The following is a 9,827-nucleotide window of genomic DNA, read 5'->3' as shown; positions in this document are numbered from 1 at the left end:
TTCGCAAAAATTGTGAAACAAGCCAAAATAAGAAACTACACTTAAGAAACAAGCCCAAAAAACCGCAACCCGCAATATTTACAAGCGACTTAAAATAAGCCCAAAGTCGCTTATAATAAGCGGACATGGCAACACTGAGAAGCAGAGTGGTGGTGGAGAAGGCGTATTTCTATAGCTACTAAGGCGGTTCCCAGAATCCTCTCTGGCTGCTCTCCTCCAATCATCTTCCAAGCCGAGATAACAAACCCTAGCGACATTTTTTTCTCTCCGCCATTTCGTTAGCTTCAGGGAAACGCCGCGCTCTTCTGTCGTCCTGTGAACGGTATTAATTGTTGTATAGTATACATTATCTGTTTTAAAGTTAAGTTAGGCCCTACGCAAGTTGCTATCGACGGAAACGGGGAGAGTGTGAAAGGCAATTTCAAGCTCGCATTTTAAACAAGAAGAAGCCAACAGAAAGAAACTGCGCAGGAAGATGTCGACTGAAAAGGCCGATGGCGCTCCAGAGAAGACAGGCCCGGCCCTGGTGCAGCCAGCCAAGCAGCAAGGGTAACGACCAGGGCTGCCATGTCCGCTTATCATAAGTGACTTTGGGCTTATTTTTCTATGATTTTGCTTGGATTTTGGGTCTTGTTTCTAAAGTGTAGTTGCTTACGTGGGCTTATTTGGGCTGATTCGAATTTAAACCAGTGGCTCTCAAATATTTTCAATATTTTAATTTTCATACATGCCATGGACCCCCACATTTAATATTAATTTGTCCCCTAACCCCCATCTGAAAATGTTTGGTGCTAGATTTGTGGTGTGTTACACATTTTATTTCAAGAATTATATATATTTGGACTATATACAGGTTGCTCATGTGGCCTTTAATAGTTTTCCTAGACCCGGTTGCTTATTTCTCTCTCAAAACCTGGCAACGACACATCCATTCATTCAACCTTTCTTTGTTAGCCTTTTAGCTAGCTTAGCTCATCAGCTAGCTAGCTGCATTGGCTATATTTAAAAAAAATCATAATTAATACATTTCACGAACATTTCACGCTACAGATGACCCTTTCCCAAAATTTCTTTTGATTTAGAAAATGCGCCATTTTAGTTTGAAATCACGACCTATCGAGGCGTTGGTCGTACTTTGGAATTGGAATTCACGTTAGTCATATATTGGCTACGAGGAGGATTAACTTAAGTACTGTAATTGGACATAAAAAAAGCTGTCCCAACATTTAATTTATATACCCTACATTTTAGTACATCTTAATTGCTATAACGTGCTGTTGATACTAATGGGAATAAAGGTTTACGTTCTTTTAATTCCTAGTTCATGTTCGGGGCCCGCCTATTTGTTGGACAAAGTAATCCACTCTGCATTTTAATAATACGATATAAATCTATGACTATGGTCCTAGTTTAGGTTGACTAATCCTTGCAAAATTACATTGTCTTTTTTTGTAAATTATTTTTATTGGCCTTTTTTGATGTGCATTTAGGGTCAATGAACAATTTTTACTCGGTCACAAATAGTCCATGGGGTATTTTTTTTTTTTAAACTACTAAGTTTAAAAATACATTCTAAACCTCTATGTGACCAATGTTCAGAACAGAAAAAATGCAATACTACATTATTTAATAACTTTGTTGTCGATATTGACTTAATCCCACTGTTTTTTTTCCCACAGCGAGATGAATGGAAAGCCCAAGCACGAGTCCACGGGGGGGCGGAAGGAAAGGCCCCAGAAGAGAGGGGGTGGCGGGCGCTTTGAACCCTATGGAAACGTGAACAAAAGATACAGGGTGTTTGTCAGCAACATCCCCTACGATGTGAAATGGCAAGCACTCAAAGACCTGATGAAAGAGAAAGGTAACGTCTCAACATAGGAATTTGACTTCTTGTACAGTTGTACAACTATGGTCTTGGTAAAAGATACATCTTCATTGGTCATTGTGAAGGATCACTTTGGCTTGCTTTTGAAGGGGTTTGGGAAATTTGCTCATGGACTCTTGTTGTACAATGTGGCATGAGTTCTATGGGAATTGGCTGTAGAGAAAAAGAATGGGAGGAGTCCTCAAGTTCGAGAGGCATGTGTCTGGTCATCTTACCATAGTTTTAAGATTAGTAGTGCTGTGAACGTGGATTTTAGACATCTATTTCCTCTCATAATTACCAAAGCCCATATGGTTCATATGACGTTGAAGTTGTACAAGATATTACACAAATGTACAAATTCAATAGCTTGTGACACTGAATGGTGAAACTAATGAAAGAATAGGCCTACATCCTCATCGATGTGATTTTGCCCTGAGAATTGTAGTCAGGTGCATTATGCCAGCATTTAGCAAAACTCTGATCCCTATCTTGGAGATGTGCCAATTGGAGACTGTTTTGAGACCTTCATGTAACACAATTGAATTTCAGTATGGAGTTGCGTATGTGTCCATCAACTTGGATAAAATGTAGAATTTATGATTATGTGTTGTTTAATCTGAATTCTTTGTTAGAAGTTGCACAGCTAAATGGCTTGGGCAAGCTTCAGATGTATCAAAAGCAATGCATCAAATTGGCATCTGCTTTAATGTGATGAAGCATGTGTTAAGAGGTTACCAATCCATTTTCAGTACTTCGTACTGAATTTATAATAATTCATTGTGGAGTTAAATTGCATTTTCTTTTTTAGGTTTGAACCTTGACGTGGCAAATGTTTTCTCAGCAGATCTCCATGTTGTGCCAAACTGATGTGTGTTCGGGAATTCTTGGGGTACAGGTCTACAAAATGAAGCAGCTTCTTGCGTCCTGTCCTTGTAGCTAGAGGTTTGGCCAGTGATGTCCATTTTCATTGAACAGACACATCATCTAGAGCTAAGGCGTGGCTATTGTCGACGTGGGATAAAAAATCAGATTCACTGTATTTCAGAGATAAACAGCTTTTTGTAGATATCATAGTCTACCCTTTGCTAGTGTAGATGAACTCCTAGATACAGACAATGGGCAAATGTATTGGTGCATTAGCCTGTGGTTTCCAATGGCAATATTTGACAAAAAGAGGGTTGCTATGAGTTGAAGCATTGAATGAGCTTTGCTATCTTGAAATTGCCAACAGGTTAATTATACTTGCATAGGAGATGGTTTTTGATGGCAATATCCAAATAGGAGGGCTGATGGCTACTTAAGAGTTGTTGTCCTCAATCTATTGCCAGAAGATATATGGTTTTTGATGGCAATATCCAAATGGGAGGGCTAATAGCTACTTAAGAGTTGTTGTCCTCAATCTATTGCTTATGGTGTTTCTGGATTCCAACAGGGACAGGGTAAGAAGTCTTCATTTTGTTCTATAAGATGCAAGCTTGCATTTTGTAGACCTGTATCAGATTGTGCTGCCGCTGAGGTGCTGGGGGAAGGCTCAGGACTGTCAGTCCGAGCTCACTGTCACCGGCCAGCCCCACTTGTGTTTCTGCTCTAAATCCCCATTGTTCTCTCGGCTTCTCTCCCTTGGTGTGTGTCGTCTCTGGGATCTGATTTGTAGTGGGTGAGGTAACGTACGTGGAACACTTAACGGACGCAGAAGGCAAATCAAGGGTAAGTGCAAAAAATGCATAATAAAAACACTATGAATTAAGCTAGACAAACCTTTGTCTGCTTGGGTTTCTTTATTTACTTTCATTGTTGGGGGGAGTGTGTCAGATGGTGACACTGAGGAGTGTTCGGTGTCGTCCTTGGCACCGACTGATGGGTCGGTGCTTAATTATACAGGTTTTCAGGTTTCCTAGTAGCCAGTCCTGTGGGATTGCTGTAGCTGATAATGTCCCTGTGGTTGCTGGATTTGTTCATTAGGAACGTATAGTATAAATGTGGTACAGTCCGCAAGCGGTTGAAACATGGCTGTTAGATTGTTGTTAAATGTAATGCCTTCCTTTTTAGAATTGGTTTAATGGGCTAGATCTTTCCAATATCTTTGTTGTAGGGAATCCCCTTTTTGTTTGTGGATTTTCTGACTTTTGAGGTTGGAAAATACTTTTAGTGGTTCAAGAATCACCACGCTCTCTGGAATTTGTAAGTGTCTGGTGATGAGGATTGTGAGATCTGAAAATGTGTATATTATTGAAGGCTAAAATTCAAGGCCTTACAAATGAGTGTTTGAGTGTGCATGATCCTCAATTATTCAAAAATACTCAACTGCCAATTGAAGTGTTCCATCTCTCAATGTCTAGCTTTTACTAATTTTCTTTTCTCTTCACATCATCTTTGGGCTATTACCTTGTCTTCAATCAATAAAGGGATGTGCGTAAGTACCTTTTCATCACTATCTGAAGCCCTGTACATTAGACAAGTCTGGACATACTAGGAATGCATGTTTGTTTACGGTCACATTTTAATATTACATTTAATTTAAAAAATCACATGCTCTTGTTTTGTCTTTATTCCCAATAAGAATAAGAATAATAACAATAAAACAGTTTGAATACACTTGGGCATTATTTTCTAACCATGATTTTAACAGGGGCGGGTTGAGCCATAGATTTATATATGGGTTCGCGGGGCGGGTTGGGTTCCGTGGTGGGGCGGGTCATGAAAAAACCTGACCAGCGCATCACTACAACCTACTATATGGTTCTGTACTGATTCCAGCAGCTTATATAGTCCTCCTCACAGTACACAAAAACATTGAACAGAGAATCCGAAACATAAACTCTGGTTGTTCATTACAACATACCTGTTAACTTTGGACTTTTCTATCCTTTACAGTGTTGTTGAGTTTAGGACTGAGGAGCTGATGAAGAAAGCTGTGGAGAAGGTCAACAAACATAACTGCAATGGACGTCCTTTGAAAGTCAAAGAGGTAGACTAAGCCATGGGTCATAATGAGCTATGAAACTACCGTGGAATGTGATTTTGGACTACTGTTAAAAACTGGAGTGAGAATTCCACTAAATTCTTTTCCCATGTGCCACAGGACCCTGATGGTATCATTGCTCAGAGGGAAGTGCACAAGGCCCAGGGAGGAGGAGGTGGCGGACCCGCAGGAGGCCATGGCGGCATGGGGGGTATGGGTGGAGGCATGGGTGGCGGTATGGGTGGCATGGGAGGTATGGAACGTATGGGGGGCATGAACATGGATCGGATGGGTGGCGGCATGAACATGGACCGCATGGGCGGCGGTGGCGGCGGCATGAACATGGACCGCATGGGCCCTGGCCCAGGTGGCCCAACGGTCAATATCCCTCCCAGCCTGATGAACAACCCCAACATTCCCAACGAGATCATCCATGGCCTGCAGGCTGGCAAGATCGGCAGCACAGTCTTCGTGGCTAATGTGAGGGGCCCTATATTTTAAATTTAAATGTGGAATATTATTTAATATAAGATATATGATTTTATATTGTAAATGTTCAAATTTTGATCTACAATATATGTTCCAGCTTTAAGCCTTGCTTGTAATGTGAACATCTAACTAACCAGACCTGTTTGGCCTATTGTTTATAGCTGGACTACAAAGTGGGCTGGAAGAAACTGAAGGAGGTGTTCAGCATGGCAGGCATGGTGGTGAGGACGGACATCCTGGAGGACAAGGATGGGAAGAGCAGAGGCATGGGTACAGTCACCTTCGACATGCCCATCGAAGCGGTCCAGGCTGTCTGTATCCTTTTTTGAAAAATGTAATATAGTGGTGGTCATCTTAAGTGACTCTAAGATGCAAGCTAGGTCACCTCATCGGTCGCTTGCAGAATTTGTTGATTTGAACCCAAATCAAAACCGGGAACGCATCTGTGTAACCACTTTAACCATTATGTTATACTTTTCACTTTATATTTTTATTCAAAAATAGCCAAAGTATAAGATGATGGTTAAAGTGGTTAAAAATGTAAATGAGATGCTTTCCCGGTCTTAATGGGTTAAGCATTGTGCTTAGTCAAATACTATTCAGCAGCAGTTCTATATGACAATTCAGTATATGACAATTCAGTGTACAATGACAGTAGGCGCTATGATGCACAAGAGCCCTTCCTGACTTTTACTCCAAGTTCACTAGAAAAGTGTTCGCATCACGGATTTGCTTGAATCTGTCAAGAGCCACCGTGGTTTTGATTGAAGAAGAAAACTTTCGTTTGACATTGATAGCATGCAGGCACTTTTATGTATCCACAGAATGTTCTCACCCTTTTTACCGTTACTTGTTTGCATCACTGGATGGATGGTTTATAGTGGGACCTTTTTTAAATGTCTTGTGCGTTTCCTTAACTTCTTGTTCTTAGCCATGTTCAATGGTCAGCTGCTGTTCAACAGGGTCATGCATGTTAAGCTGGTAAGTTGCTTAAGCCTATACTATATGTACCTTTTTAAAGCTATGTTTAGAACAAATGACATGATCTGAGCATTATTTGAATACTTTTGACTAAATGAAATGTCAACTGTTTTGTCATTTTCAGGATGAGAAGTCCATGCCCAAGGCAGACTTTGGACCACCTGAGAGACCAGCTGCCCTTCCCCGTAAGTAAAATAAACAAAAAACGACTTCATCAGGATCAAAATCCTAGAGATTAGGGGTGTGCCGATATATCGTCCCACGATATATCGCGATACGTTTTCGTGACGATATGTATCGTTTTGGAAAAAAAAAATATCGTTTTGAATTTTTTTTTTTTTTTTTACTTTTTTTTTTTTTTTACAATCATTATAATCAGGCATGCAAACAGCCCCGAGGTGAAAAGGGTGACAACATGTTTTTTTTGGGGGGGGTCAGGTGTCACACTATTGCCCTATTTGGATTGAAAACGGCTATTGTAGCTGAAAAGCTACAAGTTTGCATGTCTGAATAATGCAAAAACAGAATTATTTGTTTGCATTTACTTTTTTACACCCCCATATATTTTCATAATAAAAAAAGTGCGTATCGTATCGTATCGAAATCGTATCGAAGTTGTGAGCCAAATATCGTATCGTATCGTTTGGTGAAATTAGTGTATCGGCACACCCCTACTAGAGATCCATTGCTATGACTGACAAATCTGAAATGTGTTATTCTACTCCCCAATGTTCTCTCTTCCAGGTGGCCTGAGTGGTATTGGTCTGGGCCTGGGGCCTGGAGGCCAGCCCATTGATGCTACACAACTCAACAGAGGAGGAGCAGGGGGTGGTGGTGGAGGAGCAGCAGGCATGGGCAACATGGGCCCTGGAGGTAATGGCATGGCATGTTTTTGAATGATAAAACCTTGTTTTGCTATGGCAATGGCTAATCGGTTGGCTGTTTTGACTTGTAGGAATGGATGGACTTGGCTTTGGAAACATGGGAGGCCGCATGGGAGGTGTGTGTGGTTTTATGCGTTATCCATAGGTCTCATTAAACATCTTTAACCCATTTAGACCTGAGGCCGATTCTAAAGACGCCTTCTGAAACCTAACATAAGATTTCTGAAAATGTTCAAATTCTTACTAAAGAAATGTATACAAAATGATGTTGCTATTTGTATAGCAACAACTAATGAGACACAAAGGTGGCTCCCGGATTCAAAGGTATAACAACGTATAGGTGGCAGCAGGTCTAAATGGGTTAAGCACCAGTTAAAAGCCTCCACTTGTCTTCAAAGGCAAATGGATAGCTTTTAATGAGCATTTTATCTATGATTCTTTGTTTTATTTCATGAACAATTTTATTTTGAACTCCGCCGATGTTTTTGTTTGTGTATTTATCTTTCTTTTGCTGTATTGTGTAGCACTTTGAGTTGCATTCTTATGCATGAAGCAGTGTTGCATAAATAATAAAGCTTAATGGTGGTAGTAGTTTCTGTTTGCTTTTGTTAATACTTAGTCCATCCACTCTTCAGGCATGGACAATTTTGGCGGGATGAACAACATGGACAACCGTTTCGGACCCTCTGGAATGGGCAGAGCAAATGGTAAGAAGAAGGCACATAACGTATTCTACAGCGAGCGTGGAACATTTTCACGTTTTGCTGATCTCTTCTAATGGTTTAATCTCTTGCATTGTCAGAGATGGACCGTGGAATTGGTGGTGCTTTTGACAGGGAGTTTGGTCGAAATGAAATGGGCATGTCTCGCAATAATTTTGGAGAGTCCTTTGAAAGAGGAATGGGTTAGTACTTTCAGGATTTTGATAATTTAAAAAAAATTCCCCTGCCGTGTCTCATAAGGTCTGGTGTTTATTGTGACTTGGTCCCATTATGTGACATATTTGCTTGTCTCTCGCTAAAATCTTGTAGGAAACTCCATGGGTGTGGACCGCATGAATTCTGGAATGGACCGCCTGGGAGCTGGCATGGACCGCATAGCAGGGATGGGCATGGATAGGATGGACCGCGTGTCCGAGCTGGACAGGCTGGGTTCTGGCTTTGACCGAATGGGCTCGGGGATGGACCGGCTGGGGCCCAGTATGGACAGGCTTGGTTCTGGCCTGGACCGTATGGGCTCCAGCATGGACCGCCTCGGCCCAACTGGGTTTGACCGCCTAGGCCCGTCCAGTTTGGAGCGTATGAGTGGCGGCCTCGACTTCAGCTCCCCCGTGGGCATGGACCGCATGGGCAACAGTGGCCTCGACAGGATGGGCAACAACTTCGACCGCATGGGATCTGCTGGCGGCCTCGACCGATTCCCAACTGGAGGACTCGACCGGATGGGTTCTAACATGGACCGGATGGGAGGCGGCGGCGGTGTTGGTGGTCAGTTCGATCGTCCCGCTGATTTAGACCGTGGAGGCTTTGGGGGCAATTCCTTTGGAGGAGCTGCAGCTGGAGGCCCTGGAGCTGGCAACCCTAGGAAGGGCTGCCAGATCTTTGTCAGAAATGTGAGTGTCTCATACGAGATATCGATCATTTCAATCTTTTGATTGGGTTTTACAATAACTTAACAGATGGGATTCAAATTGACCTGAATGTACGTTGTTTTTCAGCTGCCCTTTGACTTCACCTGGAAGATGCTGAAGGATACCTTCAACACATGTGGTAAGACATGTGCTGAAAACTTTTTTTATTTTATTGTTAATTTAACAATAGAATAACATTTATTCGTATGTATTTTTATCAAACTAAAATACCTTTTACCTCACATTATCTGATATCTACCTACTACAGGAATGGTCCAGTATGCCGACATCAAGATGGAGAACGGGAAGTCCAAGGGCTGTGGTGTGGTCCGCTTTGATTGCCCCGAGACCGCTGAGCGTGCCTGCCGGAGTATGAACGGCTATAGGCTGAATGGGAGAGAGATTGACGTTAGGATTGATAGGAATGCATAAGCTATCTTGTCTGTACAACATTTGACGTGTCGTCATGGCTTTGATATCCTAACGCCCTGTCTGTTGAATGACCTTTATAATTATTTTGTTACTTTATTAGGCATTTGTAACAGTGCAGTTGTGTTATTTTAGATATTGTTCAATGTTTAATTTTTTTAGTCAAAGTTTTAGTTGACTTATTTCTTTTACATCATGCTTCACCTATCATTGGGTTTGACCTGTAAGGTGTTTTTGATAAATAAATTTTGAAAATCTGGAAATTCTTCTTTTCTGTTATTTCAAGAATGAAGAGGGGTTTATTTGGTACAAGCAGCAAAATGTTAAATCTATAATTTATCTTGGAACTGGCTGACCAATAAACTTTAAACTTGGTATGTGTATCCCACTCCAGAGGACCTGAGGGTGTGTTGCCCTTACCGTTTGAGAAGTCTGTTGGATCAGTGGTTGTCCAAAACGAAAAATCTACAGATCAGTGTGTCCCATTTATACCCATATGAAGATCCCTGATGCCCCCAAGAACTATGATACCAAGTATGCACTAATTGATCTGGCAGTGGGTAGGCTGTGGCACAATCTGGGAAC

General features: G+C 41.6%; 1 protein-coding gene across 2 annotated transcripts; it reads left to right on the top strand.

The window, feature by feature from the left end:
* The first annotated feature begins 253 nt into the window (after positions 1-253).
* Positions 254-9,505, top strand: hnrnpm (heterogeneous nuclear ribonucleoprotein M). 2 transcript variants are annotated; one of them, XM_084067945.1, is made up of 16 exons: positions 254-549; positions 1,680-1,861; positions 3,522-3,574; positions 4,273-4,280; positions 4,742-4,835; positions 4,950-5,309; positions 5,480-5,633; positions 6,250-6,299; positions 6,424-6,484; positions 7,044-7,172; positions 7,255-7,299; positions 7,819-7,890; positions 7,986-8,087; positions 8,215-8,795; positions 8,901-8,952; positions 9,082-9,505. In XM_084067945.1, the coding sequence occupies exons 1-16, from the start codon at positions 476-478 to the stop codon at positions 9,243-9,245; spliced, it is 2,181 nt and encodes a 726-aa protein (XP_083924071.1). In that variant the 5' UTR covers positions 254-475; the 3' UTR covers positions 9,246-9,505. The 2 variants fall into 2 exon arrangements, with proteins under 2 accessions (XP_083924071.1, XP_083924070.1); XM_084067944.1 differs by lacking the exons at positions 254-549; positions 1,680-1,861; positions 7,255-7,299 and having other exon boundaries at positions 1,879-4,280.
* The last annotated feature ends 322 nt before the right edge of the window (positions 9,506-9,827 follow it).

Source organism: Gymnoscopelus microlampas, assembly GCF_963454915.1.
Source record: "Gymnoscopelus microlampas genome assembly, chromosome: 9".
Taxonomy (NCBI): Eukaryota; Metazoa; Chordata; class Actinopteri; order Myctophiformes; family Myctophidae; genus Gymnoscopelus; species Gymnoscopelus microlampas.
Note: the sequence above shows the minus strand (reverse complement) of the source record. Positions and strands in the feature narration are given on the sequence as shown.